The sequence below is a fragment of the Cuculus canorus genome, chromosome 21 (genome assembly GCF_017976375.1).
Source record: "Cuculus canorus isolate bCucCan1 chromosome 21, bCucCan1.pri, whole genome shotgun sequence".
In the NCBI taxonomy this organism is placed as follows: Eukaryota; Metazoa; Chordata; class Aves; order Cuculiformes; family Cuculidae; genus Cuculus; species Cuculus canorus.
The window spans coordinates 4,909,568-4,937,320 of NC_071421.1; the positions used below are offsets into that span (position 1 = coordinate 4,909,568).

Below are 27,753 nucleotides of genomic sequence, written 5' to 3' on the forward strand. Positions count from 1 at the left end.
ACTCCTTAGTGACACCATTTGACCATCAGAGATGGCCATTGGCCCTCGCATGAAAGACAGGTATCGAAATGTCAGCTCACTCGCTAACATCTCTTCACCTGAGATCCAATGTTGCTTGGCCTCCACGGCCACTGGGAAATGATACGGAAAAGTAACTCTGCTGGCTTTTGTAGCCAGGCCATGGGTTTAAGTCCAAGTGTACAAACAGCCCACAACTTCCTAAGGGGCGCAAGCCATGATCTCCTTGCTGGCAAAGTCGGGTGTGGGACAACAAGCGTATAGTAATAAAAGGCTCCCACTCAGACTGCTGAGGAACACTGCCTGGAAGAACATGAGCTGCTCAGAAAGCAGTCCTCTTCTCACGCTAGAGGATTTGATATAGGCTGCTCAACCTCGCTACTTTCCTTCCATGAGCCCACAATGGAAAAATAGAATTCTGGGGGTTCCTCCTAGTGGAAGAGAGGTAATTCCTGGCTATGTTGCCTGTCATTCCCAGCTCTCCCTTGATTTCTATCTACGGCCATCAGGCATCCCCGCTGCTCCCAGGGGAACAGCTCCCAACCCATGGTCGCCTGTCGGCAGATCCACGTACTGCCGCAGAGCAGGGACCTGGCTGTCCTGTTTCCATGGAGCCTGACCTTCTCCTGGAGGTTGCAGAAATGTGCCCTTCCATAAACAGACACTCGTTCTACCTAGAAAAGCCTGAAACCACTGTCATGATGCTCTAGGCTGTGTCGGTACAGGCAGGCAGTTCTAATGCATCGTTTTGAACGGGCAGTGCTGCTTTAGGAACCATGCAGAGCTGCTCTCCTCAGCTGACATTGGTACAGCAGGTACCCTGACAAGAACCATGGCAGAGTTGATGTAATGGCACATGTCTGGGTCCACCAGCATAGAATCGTAGAATCAGAATAGTTTGGGTTGGAAGGGACCTTAAAGATCACCCAGTTCCAACCCCCTGCCATGGGCAGGGACACCTCCCACTGGCTCAGGCTGTCCAAGGCCCATCCAACCTGGCCTGGAACACCTCCAGGGATGGGGCAGCCACAGCTTCCCTGGGCAACCTGGGCCAGGGCCTCACCAATAAGGAAGTCTTCCTTATATCTAGCCTAAATCTGCCCCTCTCCAGTTTATAACCACTCCACCCCATCCTATCCCCACAAGCCTTTGTGAACAGCCCCTCTCCAGCTTTCTTGTAGCCCCTTCAGATACAGGAACGTCTCTGTAAGATCTCCTCATCATCACAGGAACTAAACACAAACAGCAAGTTCCAACTTTTGCCAGGCAGCTACAGCCCTGATATAAAATTTAGCTGCAAAAATGCTCTGCTTTCAAGTGCTTTTGGCCACTCACAACTCTGCTTTAGCAGCACAGCGACGGCACGAGCGGCACACTGACTACAGCGATGCTGCCCTGAGCAGCAGCACACTCGGAGGGAGCGAGGAAGGGTGCTGTGGGATGCTGCGCGAGGTTGGGTGTTACCACACCGTGCACAGGCTCCCTGCGACCCTTCTGTCTCCCCTGCACGGCCTGTCTCGTCTCACTGAGTGCCGCTCGCCCTCCCTCCCTCCCAACGCGCACATGGCTTTAATGTTTTTATTACCTGTTTGACTCGCTGCCTTATTGCTTCTCCTCTTAATGGGGCTGTAACCGTGGAAACGAGGAATAAACGGCCACCAGAAAATGAGATGATTAAACAGGTCACCCTGGCAAAACAAACTCGGTGTTCACACAGCCCAGGCTGCGTGTGCAGCTTTTGTCCAGGGAAACGTGGGGCTGGGTGGGAGAGGGCAGGAGGGTTGTGCCGGGCTCCTGGAAGGAACGCGCTGCCACGAGGTACCTCCTCGGAGAAGAGTGGTCTCTGCTCAGGAAGGATGACACGGTGCGCCTCCCGGGACAGACAAGTGAAAAGTGGAAAGCGGCAAGATTTGTTCAGGGAAGATGGAAGATAGCGAGGACAAGACACATCCATGCAACTGGGGAAAAAATAGCATCTCTGATGAATATAAATAGGCTGGACTGAAAACAGAACAAGTCCGAGAGAAGTTGGTGTCCTCTGTTGTCCCTGTCTCTGGCACTGCTCACGCCTGCCTCGCAGCAGCTCCGAAGGGAGCGTGGAGCCCCTTCTGCTCACACCTCTCCACGTCCACAGGGCACAGCCCCAGCGCTCTCCTTGTCCCTGTGAACAGCCAAGCTGCCCTGGTGCCGGCAGAGGCTGCGTGTCCAAGCGCAACCAGGAGCACAGGCCATGCAGGATGTCATGGAGCACGTACCTGGCTTCCTGAGGTGTCAGGAGAAAGGGTGTCTGCAGCCGCTGCGCTCACAGCGCCTTCTCCAAAGCCACGTGGCTGGGAGGAAGGGAACAGCAGCATGGACCCCTGTCCCCGCAGGGACCTGCCTGGCTCAGGGACTCGCTTCCAGCACAGATTTGTTCTAACTTCTCGGAGCGCTGCACACATGGCCTTCACGGGGCACAACTCAACTCTCAGCGGTGAGCTGGGGTGCGCTAGAACAGGTTGGAACGAGAACTCAGCTCAACCTCGGCACACGCATACTGGGAACAGCACGAGGGTACGGTCACAGCCGCCAGCGGGTGCCCAGGGCCGAGCAGGACACTCCACACAGCCCTCCTTGTGACAGGGGAGAGGGCGGCTTCACTCCAGCAAGACGAGGAGAAGGCAGGGGTGTCCATGCACTTCCACGTCCTTTGGTGCCAACACCTGAACATGAGATCTCTCTCTCTCAGTCAAGCTGAGAGGTAATGAGTTTCAGACCAAAATGTTGTCGAAAACAAAAAGAAAACCCCAAAATAAGCACACCGCAATCAAAAAAGCACAATCACAAACCCTCATTCAAAGTAGCGAGGATCCTGCCAGAATCACAGTCCTGTCCCAACCTGTCCAAACCCAGACTCATTGGGTGCTGGCAGTCTGGGAAGAGCAGACTTACTCCACCAAGAGCAACAAATCCAGAAGAAATTGGAACAGCAAAGCTTGGCGAGGTGGAGATGAGAGACAACTGCTCGGAGCACACAGGCAAGCGGTTGTGCTTCCTTTCAAAAAAACCCAGCAGGTGGTTTATGAAAAGGGCCCTTTTCTTTAGAGTAATTTGAGCCATATTTCATTGTTTGATAGAGAAATCCTAATATTCATGACCTCCTTTAACTGGAAGAAGCTTGCTCATCTGAATATCTGCCCACAGAGAAATGGGGAAATGAAAAATAAAGAGAGTAAAGATAATGGAAAGGGGAGGAGGAAAGGAAAACCAAGTCAGAATCAAAGGCAGAATGGGAAGTGCAGGAGGGTGAGAAAGAGTGACGAGACTGTGGAAATAAGGGAAGGAAGGAGGACATAAAGGGGAGTTATTTAGCAAGAAGTTATTTAGCTGAGAAAAGTGAGAATGAAGGACGGCAAACACAGCACGAGGAGCTTTCTCTGAAAGTTTCCAGGCACCGGCATCAACTTTGCAAAACTGTGATTCTTGTCCTACTGAGCTTCTGTTAAAGGTATTCGCATGCAAACATGAAGAAAAATCAGACCCTCTTTCCCCAGCCTCTGTTCCCTCACCCTCTCCAACCCCGTCCTCCTCTGCTAACATCTGCTGCCTGCCTTCAGGACATGCAGATGGTAATTACTCCAGGAGCAGCTTCCTCTCCTTCCCCTCCTTGCGGAGGGGCCACTTGGAAGAGAGCTTCAAGCCATGGAAAGCTACCTCCATGCCAGGATGTGGGAGCCAGGGCCGTGCCCTGAGAACCTGTGAGCGCAGCGGGTGGAAGGTGGGCGCAAAGATGAAGACATTTGTCTACAAAACATGCCAACAAAACACCCTTGGGCTGAAGAAGGGAGGAGTTGGCTTGACATGTGGAGCTGCTGTGCTCCTCGGGGTAGGGGAAGGGGTGCTGGAGGTGGGGAATGGCAATGGGGAGGAGGAGGGCAGCCCTGGGCGGGTCGGCTCCGGGAGCGGATTCATACAGGCATGGTGCTGGCAAACAGCACCCGGAGAGGTGGAGCTGCTTTAATGAGAAGATGCTTCTATGACTCAGGCCTCAAAGGGATTGGGACTTTATTATTTTATTTTTCCATAATAAATTATGCCCTGGGATGCCAGGTCCCGCCGGGTTTTTCTGGAAATACCAGACAAAAGCTGGTGTTGCTACCTGGGTTTTGACAGTTTCCCATGTAGGGGAGGTAAAAGTTCCTGGTTCTTCCTCCGCTTTGCTCTGGCCCAGGCAGACCCAGCAGAGGGGCTGACACCACGGCCCCATCCCACCGGCAAAGCCCGGCCGGAGCCCTGCATCCCCTGCCCAGCTCCAGGACAAGCCGCCCTTGGCCCACGGGCGCTGCCGATGTCCCAATCGAGGGTGCCACGGGTCAGGCGGTGCAGGAGCTCCCGGGAAGCGGGCTCAGCTCTCCCACATCCCACACCCCAGCCACCACACCTCGGCTGGAGGGAGGAGCGCTCCTGCCCGACCCCCGCACCCGGCCGTGGACCGCAGCCAGCCCTCATTCACTTATCTCCATCACCGAAGCACCCAACCCTGGCTCTGGGCTGCACAGGGGAGTATGATTATGCCCACTTTATAGATTAGGAGTTATTCATCCCACACCAAATCCTCCGACTCTGCCGCGTCTCACAGACTTGTTCTGGAGCTGTCTTTGTTAGACTGAGGCTGAACTTGGCCCTCATTCAGCTCAGAAACTCACATTACAAAAATCCCCCGTACAACTGCGTGAGTGCCTGCGGCTGCGGACCAAGCCCGCTGCCAAGGCCACCGTTCCTCCCCGGCAGCGGGAACGGTGGGAGATGCACCATAGCAGCACAGGGACACCCAACACACAGGGCACTGACCACACTGATCTTCTCTCGCTGCTAAGAAAGATCCACTCACGGCCACGATGATGCAAGCACGCAGAACCGGAGCGTGGAGGAAGGCGATGTCTTGAGAGCACGACTCAGAGAACGCAAAGTTCAGCACAACACCAACACAGGGCACGTGAGTGTCCAAGAGCGTGGAGGTGGGCAAGCGTCTGGGGCAGATGGGCATGTGCAGGGCAGGGTGACGGGGACGTAGGTGTTGGGTGTGGGGAACACCTCCAGAAGTGCTCCAGCCGAGCTCGGTGTTTTTATGGATTTCACAAGAGGCTCCGCTAAAATGTCACCAGAGCAAAACATGGCCATGAAGGTGAATCACCACTTCACACCCCAAAACCAGAAATGGGTGGCAAAACTCTCTAGTGAGGCACCAAATCCTCATGGGACTGCCAGAAAGTGCACTCAATGACTTCAGTCTTCCCATCCTTTTTTCCTTGCATCTCCTTCTCTCCACCCCTCACTTTCTCTTGCCAACCTACACGGGTTGTTCAGCTTTTCATTCCGAGCATGAAACTGCCTTAGGACTGGAAGCTTTAAGCAGTTTCCCAGCCTCCAGAAATTTTCTGGTTGTGTTTCTCCATGGCAAAGCAAACAATTGCTCTGGTACCTGGCCACCACACCTAACTCCAAAGGCAAAGGGAACTCGGAATTCTTTGGGAAATTTAAACAAGAATTTATTTTACATGACCGAAATGTATGGGTTTTTTTTTTTTTTTTGTTCACTATTTTTCTTGAAAAGACTTGATAAATGGTTTTATTTTCTGGAACCACCACATGAAGAAAGGTGGGAAGTCTCCTAAGAAAGAGGGAAGAAGGCTGGTGCCAGGGTAAAGCACTGGGAAGAGAAGTTAGAAGCAGGACTCGGGCACTGAGTGCCCTACGGATGGGCAACGAGGGGATCTGCAGTTTGGGGGAGGGAAAAGCATCCTTATGCCTCTCCGAAACACAACGAAGCCTGAGTGTGTGTGTGTGGAGTGGCAGCCCAGCCCCGCGCCTGCGATCAGCGTTACTGTCTGTCTAACCAGAAGCCCACCAGCAAAAAGCTGCCCAGGAGAGAGGGGGAAGCCCTAGGGTCTGGATCCGCTGGGGCCAGCGCCACTTGGTCCTGTTCTGGACCCCCTCTCTCACTCCAAAGATGCTCCCTATCTGGAATTGCTCTGTGTGTCCCCCTCCAGTACTCACTGGTGGGCAATATCTGGGCTTTGCCCACCCAGGGAATGTTCTGCCCCCTGCCAAGTCCATACTGTGACCTGGCCTGGTCCTTGCCCCACCTGGGACCCCCGGCAGCCCCTCGATGTTCTGAACCCGGCTGGTGTTTCAGCAGGTAACATCATTGGTCAGGCAGGCCTGGGAATTAGAAGCTGGCAAGCTCTCCTTTTGCCGCTGCTGCCTGCCTCCGCGTTCCCTGGGAGAGGAAACAGGGAGCAACAAGGTCCTGGTCCAAGGGGCTCTCAATCCTCAAAATGGATTTTACCTGTCTTTGAAAGCTGCCTCCATCTCTCACCCCCACTGCTTTCTCCCTCGGGAAATCAGTCTAAAAGGGGCTAATGGAACAATGTCCCTCTCTCTCCCCCCTCTCATTTTCTCTCTCTTTTTTTTTTTTTTTTATTAGCATTTGTGGAATTTATTCCCAAACTCTCCTAATCTTTCGTACACAACCATTTGATTTGCATAACCCAGCCCCCTCTCATAAAAACTGGCTGCTAGTTTAATTAAAAAATGTAAATTTGCTGTCATCTCGGGGCCTGGTGAATTAGGACGACATCGGCATTTTTTATTGCTGAAGACGTCCAAATTGATCCAGTCCGCACTGAACCAGAGGGGAGGAGACGGTGCCGCGTGGGACTTTTGGCTGTAGGTTCTGCCCCTCCCCTGCTTCCAGCCAAGCTTCCTCTGCCCCCTCTTTGCCTTGCAAAGTGCAGCTGAGGACGAGGACATTGGTTCTCCCAAATCCCAGCCGGATCGGTCAGCGTGGCCTCTGCCATGTCAGCACTTCTGGGAGCTGAGCCCGGGGTGGTGGCACCCGGGTTCTCCAACCTCTGGGAATGGCCATGTCTCCAAACCCTAAGCAGGAGGGAAGGAGCCCAGGTGGAGGTGGGAGATGGCAGCACGGGCAAGAGTTGTCTTCACCTCCCACAAGACTTTTCATCACTTTCCAGATACTTTCAACCAACTTCTCATAGGGAAGCCTAAATTGTAGGCGACACCGCAGCCTCGGGGGAAGAGTTGATGTTAGAGGGAGAGTCAGAGGGGCCACAAAGGCTCTCGCTGTGAGGGCAGCTGAGCACGGTGGCAGCATGAGAAGGGTGACAGACCAGGCGGCACAGGCAAGAGCCCTGAAATAAAGTCCAAGCTCAGATAATCCTTTCTGATAGCGGCGAGGAGGACTCGGGGTAGAAGCAGAGTCCAGGGAAACAGGAAGAGAAACCGATGTTATGGAAGCTAGGTATTAAATACTTGATCCCTTCCAGACTGTATCACTCTGAGCTGGTTTTAGCACCCGTTGCCTCTGCCCATCTTGGACACTGTGTTTCGCAGCGGAAGGATGCACACACGAGCAGATCTCACTCTCTCCGTGGCGGAGATAGGACCAGCAGCCAGGGCGCAGGCCGGGAAAGAGGAGGTTTATTATCTCAGGGATCGGTCTTTTTGCAAGTTATGGTTCTGTAGCACCAAACCAGTAGAAACGCTCCTATGGACTTCAACTGGCTTTGCAGCACCCTCCTCAACAGCCGGGCCCTGCTTAGCAGCACGATGAGAAGGTTAATCCCTGCCTGGGTAAACCCTGCGCAAGGAAGAGTCTTCACTAGGTCAGCTTAAGCACTTAAACGCTTTCCACCCAAACAGCATCCCCCAGATTTACTGGAAAGTGACCTGAACCCTCGAAGAACAGCCTGGGGACCTCCTGCAGACCACGAGCTCAGCACAGGAATGACACCAACCTGGACTGAGCCAACATCTCTCCAAACACCTGTACTGTTAAATAAATACCCCAAACAGTTGGAGCCACCCCAGAGAAGGTGTTCCTATCCACTAGGCGTTTCAAACAACAACAGGGATTTGACAAAACAAAGTCACAAAACGACCCTTTCAGTGGGAAACTAGGTGTTCCTCCACCCACTTACCATAGGTTCCCTGGTCCCTGTCCTGAGATCAGTTCCGGTAATCTCATACTGAGGGTAATTAGGCTGGGGAGCAGCTTCCCAAAGGAAGTGACAGGTGCCCAGTCACTCAAGATATTTACATCTAGACATGCAGAAAGTCACATGTAAGGAACATCTTGCCACGATCCTGGGCGGGTGGACTCAGTCCATGAATTCTTTCCAACCCTTAACCACGATGAACGCTTCTGGCCCCAGAAGGTGCAGGCAAGGACTGAGCGAGCTGAGAAAGCCTTCGGTAAGAGAAGACTGTCAGACCCCACATTCCGAGTCCCTCTGGGAAAGAAGCCCCTCTGGAATTGGCTCTACCAGCTGGCAGCTCGCGCGAGCAGCCCTCGGGCACTGCCTCTGGGGAGCCACAGCCGAAGGGCTTGGAGAGAATTCAAGAGGCAGCGACGGAGGGAAATAAGCTGGCCCAAGTAGATAAGGGTTAGAGATGGTGATTATGGGGCAGGTCTTTGCCCCGAGATCATGACAAGACGGGTTCACCCACACACGGATCGTAATGCTGACTTAAACAGATCTCCCAGATCCTCATTTCCATGGCTTAGCGTGGCCGCGGGTTCCCATGCCAGAGCACCGAAACCCACGCTCTCCCTGGGCGCAGCGGTGGGAACGCAGAGCGCCCACGACACTTCTGAGAGGAGGAGGGTCCTGCTGGGGGCACAGCCCGGTTTGGGGGCGCGGGGTGGGCGGGACGGGGGCGGGCAGGGGGCTCATTGGCCAGCGGGCAGCGCTCCGGCCGGCAGGGGGCACCGCCTGCCCGGGGCAGCTCCCGGAGATGGAGATCAGGGGTAAATCACTGTTTATTACTCCTTAAAGCATTTGCTCTCCTGTAGTTTCACCACATCCTTAACTCCTGGGCTGCCCACGCAGCTCCTTGATCTAGAAGGGAGTGAGCCACACGCCCACGGCCGGACCCAACCAGAGCCGGCATGGAAGCGGTTCGCGAGGCACTTGGGATCCTGATAGCAATAACAGAAAGAAAGAAATAAAACGAAAGACTACAAAATTATCCTCCCAATCGAAATATCAGAGTACATAGTTCAGGCCCAGTCAATCATCAACCAGTTTATTACTTCTTACTCCTTATTAGAAAAAACACCACACACACACACACGTACACACACTGGACTGGACTGTGGTGCATTGCCAGCACCGGCCTGTTTGGCCCATCGCTGCCGTTTAAACTGAAGCAATTGGTTTACACCGCTGTGGAGGAGCGGTTATGGCTGTTTTAGCAGGTACGGGGCCAACGTGATGCCAACGGGTCTCCAAGAGGGAGGCAACACGGCCCAATGGGTTCCCACCGAACTCCAGCTTCGTGAAATCTAATGGAGACCCTAACTCTGACTGGCCAACGGTTGGAAAACTCAGCGAGCCCGCGGCTGCCTGCGAGCCCTGGCCACCACCACACCCAGCCGAGCCCAGCACCAGTTTGGCTATGCCAGGCCAGCCCCGTTTGCCTCCCGGTACCTGCTCAAACAGCACCGGACATGCCACAAAAGCAACAAATCCCCCAGCCCCGGTCCTGGGGCTGTAAATCCAAGCCCAAAGCATCGCCCCAGCAGCCCCACGGGCCCTCCCTGTACCACGCAAAGGGTGGGGGAGCTCTTACACCCCTCCCCTGGAAGGATAACAACAACTCCATCCCAGATCTGCCCCGGCTGAAAGAAAAGAACCAAAACTCATTAAATGTAATAAGCAGCCACTGCCTTGTCCCAAATAAACCGAATTCCTTTTCATTTAGACAGCGCAGAAACCTGACAGGCGACCTGCACCGCCTGAGAGAGGGAAAAAAAAACCACCAAACCAAGGAGAGAGAAACGAAATGGAGAAAAACAACTTAGAAACCCAAAACACAAACGTTTCAAAAGCCTCGAGAACTTCTCCCCCCCCCCCCCCCCCCCCCCGCGCATCCTCTCCTGCCGGGAGGGAGCGAGGAGAGAAGGGGGGGAGCGCAACTTCCGCGAGGGAAAGAAAAGCGAAAGAGGCTGCGAACGGCGGCACCTGGAGAGGCTTCTCCGCACCCGGGAAAAGTTTCGGGGCTGCGGGGATCGGATAAACCGAGCGTTCTTCGTCCCGTTCCTCCTCTCCCGACCTCTCCGGTCGGGAGAGGGGAAACGGGACGGGGAGCGCTCGGCAGCGAGGAGGACAATTGTGCTGTACTCACCATAGTCGGAGAGACGAAAGCCGAATTCACTTAAATAATCAACTTTCATAATACTTAATTAATACCTAATTGCAGCCGATTGCTCCCGAATAACAAGTTGTTTAAAGCACTGATGTCATTGCCGTGCCGGTCCTTCCCCGGCTTCACTTTGGCAGCGGGGACGGAGGCGGAGATGGGATGGAAAGGGGGGGGTGTGGGGGGGAAGGGGGGGAAGGAGGGGCGGGACGGACAGACGGACACGCCCCGCGCCGGGGGCAGGTGCGGGGAAGCGGGCGGCGCTAGGACCCTGCGAGGAGTCGGGGGCGAGGCCCCCCGCGCGAAAACCCACGTGCGCCAGGACGCGCGCGAAAAACCCACGTGCGCGCGCCCGGCGCGCCCAAAGCGGCCCGAGCTCCGCGCGGGAAGCGCGCGCTCCGCCCCCCCTCTGCCCCCCCCCAGCCTTTTGCGAGCCCCGATCCGGGATGGGGGGGGGAACACGGGAATGCGGAGACCGGGGATGGGGGGGGTAAAGGAGGTGCGGGACTGTGACAGAGCCCGGGCTGGGCTGTGTGCGAGGCACCGGGGAGGGACAGAGCACCGGGAGCGGGAGTGCGGGGGGTCTGCAGGACCCGCAGCCACCGGGGAGGGACAGAGCAGCGGGAGCGAGGATGCGGGGCAAGGGCGGGGACGAGGACCGAGGATGCAGGGGGTCAGCAGGACCCGCAGCCCGGGGTTGGGCTGTGTGCGGGGCACCGGGGAGGCACAGAGCGCCGGGACCGAGGGTGCGGGGAGTCTGCAAGACCCGCAGCCACCGGGGAGAGACAGAGCACCGGGACCGGGGGCTGTGCAGGACCCGCAGCCCCGGGCTGGGCTGTGTGCGGGGCACCGGGACCGGAGGGTGCGGAGGGCAAGATCGAAACCCCGAGCCCAGGACCGAGGGTGCGGGGGATGTGCAGGACCCGCATCCCCCGGGGAGGGACAGAGCACCGGGACTGAGCGTGCGGGGGCAGGACCCGCAGCCCGGGGATGCTCCGGGCTCGGCCGGGCGGGGCGGGGCACCGGGGAGGGCTGGAGCCCCAGGACGGGGGGGGCAGGACGGGAACCCGGGGACCAGGACCGGGGAGGGGGGCAAGAGCCGCACCCCGGGCTGCCCCGGCTCCGGGGAGGGCTGGAGCCCCGGGCTCGGTGGTGCGGGGTCCGGGGAGCGTCTGCGTTTCAGGGTGTCACAACCCTGACGGCCGAGGCATCATCTTGCCCAACGCCCGCAGGAAGCTCGCGCTGCTCCTGAGCCCACAGGAGGGGTGGGTGGTTTTGTTTTGGTTTTTTTTTTTTCTCCTTTTGCAGTGAATTTCCTCATTTTTTGTTGCTTTATTTTTCTAAGTAGCAAAGAATGCGAGGGAGGTTCTGAGAGGCGTGTTGGGTAAACACAGATATAAACCTCTTTCTTTAAAACAAACGAGCAGATTATTTACCTGATTAAATAGGTATTTTGAGCAGGTTGTAGGCTGTTTTTGTGAACACACGGCGTTTGGCTCCGTGGGTTTTGGCACAGCCAGGCTCCTCACCGGAGCTGGGGAGCAGCCACGGACTCACCGGCTCTTAAATCCTTTTTATAAGCAGAACTTAATCTGCTTTTCAAAGGACGCCAGCATCGTTACCCCACTGCGTGGATGGGGAAACTGAGGCACTAGAGAGGGAAGGGACTAGAAGCGGCCGGACGGGTTAGTCACAGGGCTGGAAGGAGCTCAGGTCTGCTTGGCTCCGCTCACCTGGCAAGCGTCCCGAGCCCAGAGACCCAATGCTGCCACCGCAGTGTCACCGAACCCTCATTCCATAAGCGCCACATTTACATACGTGAAAATCTGAGAGCAGCGAGAGGAGAGGGGAGTCATTTGTGCAAACCACAAGTATTCTGGGTTCTCCTGGAAAAAAAAAACCTAAACAAAGTGGAGTGAAACGGAGCCACTCACAGGCCAGGACGAAGGGTGGGGACAGCAGTGGCGAGTGTGCCCTGGGTGGCACCACATCCCAGCGAGGCAGCGCTCCTCGCGTGGGCTTCCCTTCCCACCTGGTGCAGTCCAGCGACTGCTTTGAGAGACAGGCAAAACATGATCAGCATCACCCCGACTTCGCCTGGTGGTTTCCAACTGTGCCATTGGCTCTGACCAGCACTGTCGCCCCAAATCCTGCCCGTCTGCATTTCACTCAGCCCTGCCACAGACACCAGCCCGGCCAACATCACCCCCAGTCCTCGTCAGAGCCTGCCTTGGTCCTCGCGCCCCAGCCAGATGCTGCAGCACCTGCCAGGGAATATCCTACCCCGGGAAGTGACAGACAGCATCAGAAATGTTTGTGCTCGTTCACCTCTGGCTTTGTAATAGCTCAGTGTTTGGACCCAACGCTTTCTTCCAGGTGTGAGGTTGCTGACAGGTCCCGTAAGTTCACTGCACCTTGCGTCACCCACATTTCTCCATTTTCACTTCTCCTATGAACTTAATCTCTAAGCAGTGGGAGTTGTGCTCACAGCCACAGTTCCCTATGCGAGCAGCTGCTCATCCAACTCTGGATCGGGAGAGCACACGCTGCGACACGGATGTGTCGCTGTACAGCCACAGCCACACAGACCCCCTAAAGAGACCTATTCTGCGCACACCGAGCTGAGCACGTTCACATATCGGTACACAAATGTTCCCCACTCCCCCATCTCCGCGTGCACACAGCACACATGGCACTCCAACAAAGACAAGGATACTCTGTGCTAGCTGACATTTAAATAAACACATACCTATACGCCGTGACACACATGAACCCACACACACAACCTAAACACACTCGGAGGATCCCCCCCCCAGACTTCCCACTGTCCCTCCCACTCCTCCGTGCAGGAACAACTTGCCAAGGTGTTTTTTCAGGTGAAGTCCACGCCCTGCAGCTGACGCAACGGCAAGGCCTGATTTCCTATCTCGGCGATCTCCAGTCACAGGATCAGGTTTTATTTCCCCATCCCTCCCTCCTTTGCCTCTTACCCAAGAAAAGTTTGTTCTTGCCTCTCTCAGAGGCTGTGGAGCTTTCTGCTCCTCTGGGGACCCCAGTGCACCCTGGTAGGGGAGCATCCTTCCCCCTCCAGCTCTCCAAAGCACGGATCCTCTTGAGGCAAAGCTGCCTCTGACCGTGCCCTGGCACGAAGAGCCCCCAGCAGCACCGGAGGGAAGGCAGCACCCTCATCCTGCTCCAAACTGCTCCGTGCTGCCACGGCGAGAGCTGTCCTGTCCGCTCCAGCCACAGCTGCCCTTTCCTGGCAGGTGAAGAGATCTCTCCTTGCCCCTTCACACCCTCCCAGGGGCGTCGGGAACTCTCAGTAATTAATGTTTGCCAGGTGCTCAAAGATCCTCAGATGAAAAGTGCAATGGGAGGGGGAAGGATGATTAATTTATTATTATTATTACAGTTTAATGCTTTCCCCGCAGACAGTGTGCCAGGGCTGAGCAGGGGGTGAGTCACACTGATATGTGGGACATCCCCCTTTGTGTGTCTCTCCTACCTTTGTTTTTTTATGCTCAGCCTATTTTGTTGGCAGTTTCTCCCCCTCTGAGCCCGAGCTGACCCCGGGGCCGCGCTCCGCATTCATGTGGGCTCAGGGCGCTGGCTCACAGATTGCAGGTTGGAGATCTGGCAGCACCGCGCTCCTCCTCCTGCTCCTGCTCGGGGAGTCTATTAGGCAAATGCTCTTGCCCTATTTCTGTAATTTTGTTTGATTTCTGTTTCGTCAAGGGAGGCGCCCGCAGGCCTCGGGGCCTGGGTGGCAGGAGCAGACAATCCGTGCTTTCTTTCCCTTTCCTTCTCTTTCGCTCCTTCCTTCTCAATTCAGTTTCAATCACAGTATTGGCACATGGCACCCAGAAAGCACCGCCAAAGCGGCTGTGCTGAGTCTCAGTCTTCCGGGTGCGGCTCTGCCGGCATCGCTTCTGCCTTTACTATCCCTTGGAGTCACTCAAAGAGTTTGACACCAGCTCCCCACCATGTGGCTGCTGCTCTTCCAACACCTGCTGGAAGCCAAACGCTGCTCATCTCTTGACCGCTGCCCAGAGGGAATGACTGTACCAGGAGCAGGCCAGGCAGCAGGGAACATCCCTGCGCGTCCTCGTGCTCCGCAGGGGCCCAGAAGACTTAGGGGGAAGGAGTGGCAGGGGTTTGAATGCTCTTAACAATTAGTTACAATTTACTACAGCGATGAAAAGTGCAGCCTGGGGACTTCAGGGTGAGGAGGCAAGGGGATTGTCCTACAGAGGTATGGCACCCAGCAGGGGAAGTAACCGGCGCTGCAAAACCAGCAAATGCCACCCTGCGCCAGCGCAGAGCTGCCCGCGAGAAGCCCATGATCCCCAGCTTGGCACGCCGGGCACTGGGATGGCCTCTGGAGGCACCAGGAAAACGCTGTGTGAGGGCAGGTCCCAGGCTGGGCAAGACCCCTTCCTGCGGGCAAACACACACCGTGTCCTCTAGTTGTGTCTAGAGGAGCTGAAGCCAGCTTGTGTTTCTGGGGTGCAACAAAACCATGAGGCCCAAGCCATGAGCACCCCCCGTTCACACACGATACAAACGTGGGTGGCCCCGCTCGGCAGTGTGACGCCTGCCAGGGCACCACGACACGGCTGGATTGTCACCGAGACTGCAGCAGACACTGTCCTGCTCTGGACATCTGTGGAAGGCCTGAAGCCAAGGAGAGGGCGCTGGGTAGAGAGGAGCCGCTTCCCTCCCTCCTCCCCAGGGTGATGACTTGCTGCCCCCAAAACTCTGTCTTGGATGGGCTCCATCACTCCAGCAGATGGGGAAAAGCTTCAAGGTGCAGCCCACAAGCAACAGCGCTGGGACAGCCAGAGACAGGCTGGATTGCACAGGACTCTGATGCTCTGGAGTAGGGATGTTCTCCACAAATTCAGTCTGTATTCGAGCCAGGCAGAAGCAAGAGGCAGAAAGCAGGGAAGGCAGAGGGAGCCTGGCACACTACCTGCTCTGCTGTCAGCCCTGCTTCCATGTGGGGCACTGAGTACCGAGGGGACTGTCCCCAATGGAGCAGGCAGGATAGACACCCACAGCCTGGAGAAGAGGAGGCTGGGGGGAGACCTTATTGCTCTCTACAACTGCCTGAAAGGAGGTTGTGGAGAGGAGGGAGCTGGGCTCTGCTCTCAAGTGACGGGGGACAGGACAAGAGGGAATGGCCTCAAGCTGCACCAGGGGAGGGTCAGACTGGGTATCAGCAAAAAATTTTTCACAGAAACGGTCATCGGGCACTGGAACAGCTGCTCAGGGAGCGGGTGGAGTCCCCATCCCTGGAGGGGTTTAAAAGACAGGTAGATGAGGTGCTCAGGGACATGGTTTAGTGGCAGGTAGGGATGGTTGGACTCAATGATCCAAGAGTCTCTTCCAACCTACTGATTCTATGATTCGTTACAAGTGGCAGCGGGGAGGTGATGGAGACGGTAAGAAACGGGCAGCAAGAGCAGAGAAAGCAAACCCTGGTGACCTCTCCTTCGGGAGGCAACAGCAGCATCCCCACCACAACCACAGGGAGGGGAGGCAAAGCATCCCCTCACACGTGAGATAGTGCGTGTAGAGATGGCCACGATGCAGCACGTGTGCATCCGCGCGGGCTGGCCCTGCTTGTGCAACGAGGCTGCTGAGCATCGCCAGGGCTGACACGGGGACTCCGAGCGAGCCCGTGGCTGCACCAAGGCCTTGGCAGCGACGCATGTGCTGCGCGTGAGGACGCCTGTGTGGTGGAGTGGCACACGGACACCGCCGAGAAGAGGCGGCAGAACCCCCGGAGCAGGCACGGCTGCGTCCCCTCGGGAGCCTGGCAGAGGCCGGAGGGTGCGGGGCGCAGCGGCGGGCGGTAAGTGTGAGGCAGACACAGCGATTGCATTACTGAAGGAGCCCGGGCTGGCAGTGCCGAGCTATCGTCCCCGTAATCCTGTTAGCCAGCAATCTCCATTCCGAAAGAGCTTCATTTCTTTGTGAATATTTGTAAACTAGATATCTAATGGAAAATTATAGGAAAATTATAGTGAAATTCATGACGAAGAAATCCGATTAGCCCTAATTCAATTATGCCATCTTAGCCCACACAGCACATTTCCCATTTTTTTCCCATAAATACCAATGCCAGGGGTCCGGGTAATCAAATAAAATTGAAAATCATCTTCCCATTAAATTCAATTAGCTGCAATTTCTAAAGCCTATCAGAGATTTTAATTACTAAATTATAAAATTCTCCAATGCTAAATTGAAACTAAAAAAATTGCACATCCTTGTGTTTCAGAGGAAAAAAACCTAGCAGAAACCTTGAAAAATACCCTTCTCCTTCCATCAGCGCCCACGTGAGCATGGGTCTGGGCAGGCTTTGCCAGAGATCATCGTGGAGGCCACGAGCCAGGCCTGGGGAAGAGGGTGGCTGCCTCTGAGGGGAAGAGCTCGGACATTGGCTGTGCTTAAAACCGAAAATCCAGCTCTAATTACAACTCAGTTGGCTTGAAGGAGGGAACGGAGAGGTGAGCGATCTCACAGCATCTCTGCTGTCTGTTCCCAGATGAGCTCCTCGGTTCTGGCCACTTTTCTGCCCCTCCGTGCTGCTCTGCCATGCCTGCGGACAAGCCACCACGCTCCAGAGCCAGCGCAACAGCAGCCGAGACTCTCGGGGACCTGAAACGAGTTTTCCCTGCAAATGGGCTCCGTGAAGCAGTCCCTGGAGTCTCCGTGTGCAAAACCCAGGGCAGGAGAGCTGGTGATGCCCAGAGGGAAGCAGGAGGGCAGATGTTAGCTTTGTGCTCCTGATAAAGCTTCTTGAATAATAGCCATGCAAGCCCAGTCCTGACACTGAGTTAAGGGAAGCTGGAGCCCTCAGCAAACCGATTTAGCTGGAAGCACTACTTCAGCGCACACGTGGGATGTTCCAGAGGAGGGGGACGTGATCACCCTTCCCTGATAGCACAGGGAACGCTCTGAGTTCACAGAGGCACCAGGCAGGCAAGCCCATCCCTAAACTGTTCTTTATTCAACACCCAAACCAAGCAGGTGAATGGGGAACCAACAGAACCTACAGATGCCGTCACCCAGTCTTGTTTCTCCAGGGACCAACACGGCACGTGTAGAGGGGCCATCAGTCATGTGAACAAGAGGTGGGAGGAGAAGCGAAGCGAAGCTCTCCGGTTACAATACCTGAACCTGCACGAGGCAGCCAGTGAAGATTTTCCGACACCGCTTTTCTGCCAGAGAGCACTTTTGCATGGTACCCTAAAGGGTTTATTCATGCGCTAACATAAACGAAGCCAGTTTCTAACACATTTCACAGCTCTAACTAGGCGCTCAGGCTGCCCCGAACCAGGCCGATACTCGGTTTAATTTACTGGGCGCCCGAAAGTTGCCAGCAGGGAGTTGCCCGCAAACAGAACAACAACAAAAAAGTTAATGATCTGGGCTTTTTCTTTAATAAATAGGCAAACTGGCTGAGCCGGATTGTTGGCTGGGATTCGTCTCCCCTTTATCACCCTGGAGCTTCTGTGACACATTCTCCAAATCATCAGCATTTTGCAATTTGAGGTCGTTACCAAATACTATTTTTTTGCCAAGGAAGGGAGAAAAATAAATTAATAATTAAGAAGGCCAAGCAGGGAGAGGCTGTGGGTTGGATGGCGCTGCCACCTCCGCGGGGATTGCTCAGGCACCTGGCAGCCCGCCCAGCGTGCACCTTGGTCGCCGGCTCACCCTGGAATGTGGTGCTGGCACCCAAGCGCTACTTGATTTTACTACGAATTAATCAAAGTCTCCTCTGCAAACGTCTAACGCTAAATCACCACTGGCTGAGCTTTAAATGCAATTCCCTTTTTCCAAGGATTGGGCGCAAGGAGATTACCAGCTCCAGGTGAAAAGCTGAAGGGGGTTTCCTCTCTGCACATCTCCTGTTACTCCGAGGCATCAGCCTCTCCCAGCTGGAAGGAGAATAGATTTCCTGCAACTCTCCTCCCGCTCACAGCAGGTAACCGCGCAGACGTTGAAGATATGCTGGGATAACTCTGTGCTGCCTGACTGGAGCGTCCTTACACCGGAGAGGAATCTGACTTGACTGCAAGCTGAGGCAGAATTGTGTGTATGCCCGCGGAGCCAGGGCTGCATCTACACACACAGAGCTGCCACCGTGCGAGATCCCGCGTGGGCACGGCTGTCTGCCTGTCAGGGCACACAGAGGTGCCCGGCCTCGTGTGGGCACGCGGCCACCGCTGGGTCCAGGGCTGCACAGTCAGACGTGGCGCGGCTGCCCACAACCAGAGGTACACAGACTTCCCCTGTGGGCGTTCTCCCTGTGTCAATGTGTGCATGCCTCATTCGTCACCAAACTCATGGTACCGTGCACCCTCCTCATCCTGGCCAGTCCCCTGGAAGGCGGTGACACCCGGGATGGCACTGGCACATGTCCCTGCACCGCTCTGGAGACACCGCATTGCCCTGAGCCGCAGGCGAGCTGTATTCCCCTCTCCACACTTCGCCTGTCTCAGAGTCCTGTCATATTTTCAGTGCTCACCAGACCGTGAATTCACCTTCATACCAGTTACAGGGTTATTTAGCTTCTCCTGACACCAATAACTACCAAATTCTCACCGGCGGCTCAGCTTTCTCCCAGGAGACGAAGCCCTTCTCTCTCAGTGAGATCCCACCCAAACCCACCCACTGGGAGCTCGGGACGGATCCCCACACAGGACACAGCGCCCACGGACATTGCTCACCCGCCAACAACAGCTTCTTATCCCCACCCACATCTGCGCTGTCAGAAAGGGTAACAGAACAGAAGAGCTGTAAAACGGATGGAGAGAGTGAAATAGAGGAGAGGGAGACAGAGAGAAGAGAAGAGAAGAGAAGAGAAGAGAAGAGAAGAGAAGAGAAGAGAAGAGAAGAGAAGAGAAGAGAAGAGAAGAGAAGAGAAGAGAAGAGAAGAGAAGAGAAGAGAAGAGAAGAGAAGAGTGGTAAAGCACAACTGGTACAGAGGAGAAAAACCCTCAGGACAACCGAGAAAGGAGCAGAGAGGGAGCTGGGAAGAGCGCAGGGCTCACTGTGTTTTTTCACCCCTGTGCACCCCACAAAGCAACGCCCTCCAGCACTTGACACTAACGTATTGTCCAGTTCTCCCTGAAATCTTGGGGATGAACTGGACAGCCCCCGTGGAGCAGCTGGACTGAGCTGCGCGTGGGCTGGGACACTGCTGAAGAGTAATGAGGATGATCTGCCCAGATGGGAAACACGTGGCTCCCCACTGGGGCGCCCAATGGCTGTGGGAGTGCAGAAAACCCTGAACAAGAGGGTGAAACCTCCACGCAGGGCTGCGCACAAGGAAGGTCAGCAGCCCGGCCCTCTTACGGAGCCTCTGTCACAAGGAAACCCTCTCCGCTCTCCTTCACTGGCCCAGAGCCACCTCTGCCACTCACCCTCCCACTGGCTCGCAGCCACCTCTCCGTGCTCCCCCTGCTGCAGACCCGTAAGGCACCTTTTTGCCAGCCCTCCTCTCTGCCGCCACAGCACTCATCTCCTGGCATCGTGTCTTTGGCCCAAGGCTTTGCTGCTCACCCCAGGCCACGTGGGTTTGCTCCCTGGTCTCCTGGGCTTTCCCGTTCTGCTTGAACATTTCCCAGCTGAAGCCAGTGCCGCAGCGACATTTCACTCCGAAACCAAGCATGTGCTGACAGCAAGTGGCATCCCCAGGAGCTCCTTCCTGGCCCCCGGGGCCGTGCACGGCCCAGCGCAGCTGACTGCGCACAAGCCACCGCACAACTCGTGCCTCTGCGCATCCAAGCTGGGCCTGCACCAAGCTCACCCTTCCCAACTGTCCCCACCTCCCATCCCACACAGCCCCTTGGAGCAGCTCGGCTCCAAAGAACCAAAAGCTCCTGTGCTCCGGCGCTGGTTTCATCTCTCTGCTGCTGTCACGGGGGGTTCAAAGCGGGCGCTTGGTTATCTCCCATGGGGAGTTCAGAGTGGGTGCCTGGTTACCTCCCCGCGGCTGTGGCCCTGGGACAGAACTCACACGTCACTTCTCTTCTCCACTGAGCGTTCCCGCAAGCCGAGGGTCTGCACACACGAGGAATAGCCTGGGTCTGGGCAGGGAGCTGAGGGGAACAGAGCTGCTTTGCCCTCTCAGCAGCAGAGCCGTCCTGCCGTCACCCAGCGACTGTGACACACGGCAACGGCCGGGACCCAGCGCAGAGAGGACTGAAGCAGCAGCTCTGGCACGGGCTCATCACAACCACTCTGCCCTATGCTCAATATTCCTTGGGACGGTTCCTACCACCAGAATCCCGGCTGGATCCGTGCGGCCACCCTGCAAGGAACACGGCAGAGCCGCCTCGCTGCCTCACCTGCCCCAGCAGCACCCCAGCCTCCCGCTCGCCCCATATCGCCAGTGAAAAAAAAAACTGTGCAAACAATAGATCAATAGAGCCCCCGCCTCTTCGGAAGGAAAACAAACACCCGGATCACAGCAAATTAGAGAATGTTTCGCTTCACTTCATCCAAACAGGCTGACAATTTTTTTGGGTTGTTGCCACGGTGACAGAATAACACAGCGTTCAGCCTGTTGCAGAACAATCAATTAAGTTAATGCCTCCGAGTGCCTGTTTACTCTTCCATTTAGGAGGTGCTGCTCTCGCTTGCTCGCTTTCTCTCTTGCTTGTTTTAAATTTCTCATCCTTTGCTTCCTGCTCCTATTCCTTTTCTATTTAACCTAAAATAAAGCTCCTCCCTCCCACTGCCTCCCAGTTCATAAGGAGCCTCCCACTTGTCAGAATGATCACCTGGAATAACTTTTCCCCCCTCTCTGCCTCCTGTCATTTCTCCTTTCTTCCTGGAAACCCAGACGCTGGGGATTTACCTTTCCCTTTCACGACACGGCCCTGTCCCCTCGTCCTGGTGTGTTCAGGAACTTGAGAAGTTTCTAAACGCCAGCTCTGAGTGTCCCCGGGGCAGAGCGTGGACCACCTACGGCGGCAGGAGCAGCTCTACTTTTAAAAAGATGATGGAACCCATGAGCTGAAGACCTACCAAGAGATCAGAAACCCTTCCACTGTTGCTGTCCTTTACACTGTGAGCCATAACCATAAATGAAGAACCTTCTTGTGCTTGATGCTGTTTAAAAAGAACTAGAAAAGGGCTTCACAAGGGTCTAGGTCTCATCCTACAGCCCACGGCAAATGCACTTTGTAAATCTGTGCTTGAATCATAGAATCACTACATTGGAAGAGACCTCTTAGATCATCAAGTCCAACCATTCCTATCTGCCCCGAATGAGCCAAATAACTTTGGCTTAAGCAAAATCCAACCTGGTGCTCCAAGCATTTTGCTGAACTGCTGCCTATGCTAGGATGGAGGCACCATCACCAGAAGATCCACCAGTGTCCTTTAAAATAAACCAGTGCCAAAGCACCTCTCACCTGAGCACCAGCAGGATGCCAGGCCTTCAGCAGCCTCGCTCGCTGGTGCCCTGATCCCAGGGGTTCATTCCCTGCCCTGCACCAGGAGGAGCAGTGGCTCCTCGCGTGCAGCTCCACTACCCGCAGCTGCTCTCCCATCCCTGCCCAGCGAGCAGTGGTGACAGCTCGGCTCTCCCCGTAGCCCTCCTGCAGATTCTGCCGCGTGTTACAGGGCACCGAAACCACAGCTCCAGCATCCCAGGGGGGAAATAAGGTATCAGGGAGAGGAGGGATTTATCCAAGGCCACATAATTCAAGGCTTCTGCCTCCTGATGTCTCTGGTGACATCTTCTTCATGAGAACAATATTCCTAATCTTTTGTCTTTGAAATCCCAGGAAAAGTGTCCCCCTCCCTCACATCCTCACTCACTGAAGTGAAAGGAAAGGGCAAAGGCAAGCATGATATGAAAACATGCAGGTTCCATGATATTGTCTTCTCATCCCACCACAAGCAACATGTGCCTCAATGTCAAGTCTACATTAATTTAGAGTGGAACAGATGGAACAAAACTGTAGATGGAGCGGAGAAGGGAGAGGGGGGCTCAGACCCAAGGAAAAATTACAGGAATAGGGTCAAATACGGCACCTCCCCCCTGTTCCCCAAGCTGGATCCTTTTCAAAGGACTCTGTTCTCACTGGCACCCTCCTCGCCGGGCAGCAGCGAGGCTGGGGCTGTGCCGGCTGCAGGACAGGACCCATCGGCGTATTCCCTTTCCCCCTCCCCGAGAAGAAGTTGTCAGCAGAATCCGTCAGAGCAGGGGCTCGTTGACTGCTCCCTGTCCATTACAGCCCAGATTATAAGCATATTGCACAGTGCTCTCTGCACGGTGCTGGGGAAATCCAATACGCTGAAAGGTTAATGCAATCAATTAGGGTGACAAGGAAGTAGAGTAAAGCCTTCCGAGTAGATGAAAGGGAGAGAGAGATGGAGACAGAGAAAAGCAAAGAGAAGCAGGGGGGGAAAGAGGAAAGCAAGGAGTGGGAGGAGGAGGAAGATGGCATATCGGGCTTGTGTTGTGGACTGCAGGGCACTGGTGTGGCCAAGGGCACTGTCCCGCCCCACGTAGACACGTGGTGTGATCCGCAGGGCAAGGCAGGCCATGAATCCCCAGGGCAGCAGCTGGGCCAGGACTCCTGGTTCTCGGCTTCTCCTGCGCTCTCCTGCAGAGTGTGGAGCCCTGGTCAAACCGCAGCCAACCCCTGTCCTGCTGCCAGCCTGCTCCCAAGCACTGCTCACCTGGGACCGGCAACACCCTGCCTGTGCCTTTGCTGCCCAGCCGCCCACAGGGGATGGAAGCAGCTGCTTGGCTTGAAGGCTGCCATGCATGGCAAAAGATCTCGGCAAGCCATGGAGAAGCACAACGGGAGGAAAAAGAGGGAACAGGAAGGACAGAGCAAGCTTCCTCTGGCAGTTCATACAGGCAGTGCACAGAGAAAGGTGAGGATGAACGCGCGGCATCTCTCTACGGATCTACCTCCTAGCTAGACACCGGCCACCACCACCAGCCACCTGCCTGCGCCTGCTCCCTAGTGTTGCCAGGAATTTTGCTTTTGGCCTGGCTGTATGGGAGCTCAGCCTGGTCAGGGGCACCTGGAAAAGGTGAGATCTCTTCTCTCTTACTTTTCCAGCCTCTTTCCATGTGTGCCAACATGGGCTGTCTTGCACGGCCAGAGGACAAACCCCTGCCAATCCCCCGCCGCAACAGGTTCGCCTCTGACTGTAGAGACAGTTTGATGGGGATGTGGTGGCACTCAGCCCAACAGCACAGAGATCCCGGCATCGTAACGTTCATCCTGCAGGGCACAGGCCTTCCCCCAGAGCATTCAGCTTGGGGAGAGCCCTATCCTTCCCCTCGACCCCGTAGCCGCTGCAGGCTGAGCTCCTGCTCTCTAACCCTGCAAGCGGCACAGTACTTCATTAACCTGGGCTGACAGGTCAGCGATTGCAGACCCTTCCTACCACGGCTCCTGCCCGCGCGCCGCTCGGCATAGGAGAACGTGACACCAGCTCATTAGGACAAATTATTACTCTATAACCCCTGCCGCAATGTCCCTTAATATGCCTGTTTAGCAAGAGACAAGTCCTGGTGGGCTCCTAGGCATTAAAACAACCTCACAAATCACCAGAGGCACAAGCACGGCCATCTCCACTCCCGGGGCGGAGGGCAGGGCAGCTGCACCCTGGCTGGGTGCTTGAGGGGCGCAGGCTTGTGCTCTTCCACTGAAGAGACAATAAACTCTTGGTTTGCTGGGGGAGACGTTTAGCAGGCAAGGAGTCCGACTGTGGTTTACTGTGCAGCCAAACACGCCCCCAAGTTTCAATACAACGATGCTCCCCAGCTGAAATCCAGTGCAAAAGCATTCTGGGGTGCCCATTCAAACAGTTGGGCCTGCTTCCCTCTGCCTTATCCCTGCTTAACTCTGCCCTCTAGCACTGCTATCAGTGTCGTGTTCCATGAGATCTACAAGGTTCAAATGTTTCCTCCCTTTCTCCATGATATACACGAAGTCAGTGCCTTGCCTCACAAATTCGGCCACAGCACTAACCCTGTTTGCTGGCTCCTTGCAGATGAGCAGAGCCAGAGAGCGAGCGAGGAAGCTGAGGCTGTTGGCAGGTGCCGTGCGCTGCCTCCCTGCGTACGGATGCTAAACTCCGGGGAAGCGAGCTCGATGCACATGGAAGCAGTCGGTGGGAAGTCCTGGGAAGAACAGGGCTGTAGGCTGGCTGGGATAATCCAGAGCTCACAGAGCCTCCGCAGCACAGGGCAAAGTGAGTGAGATATCACAGAAACACAGCCAAGTGTCAGAGGAAGGCTGCTACTGAACGGGAACAGGGAACGGGAGGAGATCAGCCTCCAGCCCGACCTGCACGAGAGGGAAACGGGAGAAAGAAAACAGTGATTTCCATCAGGGAGCACCAAGAGGACAGACAGAAGGGGCAGCAGGGCCATGCCAGGCAGGAGAGAGAGAGAGGGAGAAAAGTAACCGAGAGAAGAAAGAGAACAAAGTGTGAAAAGCATGTGATGCTGGGCACCGAGGAGGGCAGAACAAGAGCAAACGGACAGAGAAATGAGGGACCTGAGAGAAAGTGAGGGAAGGCGGGAGGAAAAGGAGGAGAAAAGAGCAAGAATAGCCACGCAGCGAGGAGCACGCGGGCGAGGCAGAGCGCTGTAACCAGGGTTGTGAAGCATGAAAAGGGAAGAATCCGCCTGTTCCTTTCAGCGCTCGGAGCACGGCACTCGGTGGTGACCTACACTGTGCCCGGCTGTGATCACGTTTTCAGGGCCACTGCCTGCCGATCCCAAACAATGATGGGGAGCCTTTGAAGTCACAGAAAGAAGCCGCAATGTGAACTGGGGGCTTTTACCCCCCCAACACCATTTTTATAAGGGCGGGAGGAAGGAGGGAGGAAAAGGAAGGGCTGAAGTGGTGGGGGGAAGGTTGGGGGAGAAGTTGCAAGGACAAAACAGAGAGTTGCTCTCGGCGGGGTGCCCCGAAACGAGAGAGACAAAAAGAAAACAAACAGTTTATGAGTAGGGCACATGCTGCCTGTGTCTGCATGCCCCGCGCTGCCGGCCCCCCGTGCTCCCAGGGAGGCTTCTGTTCCCCAGCAATGATGGATGGACGCATAGGGCCATTCAGGCCTGCCATGTTACAGCAGCGGTATTTACATAACACTGGCCTTCCACCGGTCACCTCTGACACTGCCCAGCCCGGCCTGGGGCCCCCTCCCGCCCCAGCCAGCCCGGACTCAGCCTGTGAGCTCCCTGACGCCGGGACTCGGGGTCCCCACTGTGGCAGGAAGGCTCTGGGGGCACCGCAGGGAGCGTTCCTGCAGCTCCGAGGCGATGTCCCACAGGGCAGCGCGCTCCCCACCACCACAGCGTCTCCTGCCCTGCTCTCGGACTCGCCTTGGCGCCTGCAGGAGCGCTGGGCTTGGTGACACCGCAGAGGGGACAGCCCAGAGACATGGGGAAGAGAGTGGGGAATCTCTGGGTGACACACAAGGGAGCCCCGTGGTCTCCCCGGGCCACGAGGAAGCGGCAGGGACAGTAGGAACTGCCTCGGCGTGGCAGGGACTTCTCAGTGACCATCATCGGAGGAGGCAAAGGGACCCTCTTAGCCAGCACACACAATCGCCTTTCACTTCGCTGGGCTCTAGGCCTCTAACTCTTATCAGACACAGACTTAAGGGACCATTGAGCTCCAGGAGACTGTGAGATTGGGGGATTTTGCAGTAACACAGACCATGAGGGTCTGGGTAAAGGGAAAAATCCAGAAAAGTCGGGATTCTTCTGGAGAGACAGAGCTGATTTCACCCTACCAGCACGGTGCTGCAGTCTGAACAGATAAAAACGTGCCAGAGGAGGAGGAGAGCACGCACATTGCCATCTTAAATTATGTGAACTGAGCTCAGCAAAACTTCACAGTAGATGGAGACTGCATCCTATGCAGTGAAAGGACCTTATCCATCTCCCACCAGCCCACATGGATGAAGATAAAAGCTGCACCCTCCTCACCAAAGCTTTACACTTTAAATCTGTAAAGGTAGAGGCAGCAGAGAACATATTGAGAAAACCCCACAGTGACAAAACCAGGTGCCCAGAACAACTGGTGTACAAAGACAATGGATTAGGATACACACAGGCCATGTCTGCATTAGACCTTCTCCTGTTTTCCTTCCTCTCTCTAACCAGTGATGGTCCAGCCCCAGAAGTTCTAGTGCAGACAGAGGCACAGCGAGCAGACCATAGAGTGTGAGAGACACGCAGAGGAAAAGAGAACCCAGGAGGGTGTAGTGACATACCCATTGCAGTCTGAAGTCTCTCCTACCTTTCGGAGATTTCAAGGCCTGGTTTCTTGCCTCGATTTTAGCTCTAAAATCACTTCATCCTAGAGAAGGAAGAGAAGGGATCCAGTTAATACACGGGGCACGCCTGACGAAGAGCCAAGGCGCAGGCACTCACAAAAGCTGGGTGAGAACCCAGCTGCAAGCGGGGCCAGCATGGGGCATTCAGACTTCGCACGGGAACAAAGTGCTTTCCCGCTTCTGGCTGCACCACGCAGTGCCATGCACAGAGCACTCCTGCACTTCGCTGAGCATGAGACTCCAAACAAGGGCTGGGAATAATTTAGCATGGAGAGAGCAGCTATTCCAGGCTGGAATCCTGCTTCCCAGGTACCACAGACAGACCCGATGCTGGTCTGCCCCCACATCTAAGGGTAATTCCTTCTCTATGCCAAATTATTCCCTTTCCAACCTTCTCATTCCCTCTGCTGACCCCTCTTCCACAGAGGACCCCCAGTGTGCTAACACTGAGGCCTCCCTTGCACGGCAATGGGGCATGAGATGAGGGGGTGCAGGGTCCCCAGGCACCGAACCCCCTTATCCATGCATCTGTGCATCTTCCTTCCTGGAGAATGCAGAGAGAGAGGAGGAAAGAGAAAAGGGACAGGGTAAAAAAAAAAAAAAAAGAAAAAAAAACGTCACAGCAAAACACATGAAAAGTAAATTGAATTATTTAAAACCATATGTTCCAAAAATGTGACAGAGCATAAAAGCCGTGCCGTGAGACTTCCGGAGGGGGTTATCCTGCACAGGCAGGGCGGGAGGAGAACTCGCAGGAGGGGGAGGGATGCTCCACAGCCAGGGGCTTCCCTCTCCCAGAGCTGGAAGGTGTCAGGGAGCACAAGCGGTTTCACATATAGTGGCAAGGGTGCTCGGTCCTTTCCCGCAGCCTCTGTTTTGCACCGCTGCCCAAGCAGCTACCGCAACAGCCCGAACTGTGGCAGTGCAATGAAACCCTGGCCTGAGGTCGCACACGGAATCCGGGAGCCCTCAGCCGCCTGCGCCTCGCACCTCCCAGCACGCCTCTCTCTCCAAGGCGTGGCAGCGTGTGCCATGCTCAGCCCCGTTGATCCCACTTGAACCCCTTGGAGAGCAAAGCTGAGAGGGACTTGGCTCTGGGGAGCCCGTGCTGCTGCTGCGGCTCAGCCCTGCGTTTTGGGGTCCTGGGGCTCCGGGCGGCGGGCGGCTTCCTCCCATCACTCGCACTCC

At 55.6% G+C, this 27,753-nt stretch overlaps 1 protein-coding gene across 5 annotated transcripts in view; it reads right to left on the reverse strand.

Moving 5' to 3' along the window:
• The window catches only part of CASZ1 (castor zinc finger 1), a 206,588-nt gene that overhangs the window by 83,804 nt on the left and 95,031 nt on the right, over positions 1 to 27,753 (reverse strand). For 2 of the 5 annotated variants that reach the window (XM_054085596.1, XM_054085593.1), the window contains exon 3: positions 26,503 to 26,588. In XM_054085596.1, coding sequence (XP_053941571.1) covers positions 26,503 to 26,506 — 4 coding nt within the window. In that variant the 5' untranslated portion in view covers positions 26,507 to 26,588. Of the gene's footprint in view, positions 1 to 10,206; positions 10,367 to 26,502; positions 26,589 to 27,753 lie in introns of those variants that run through there. The other 3 variants (XM_054085594.1, XM_054085592.1, XM_054085595.1) reach the window with 3 other exon arrangements.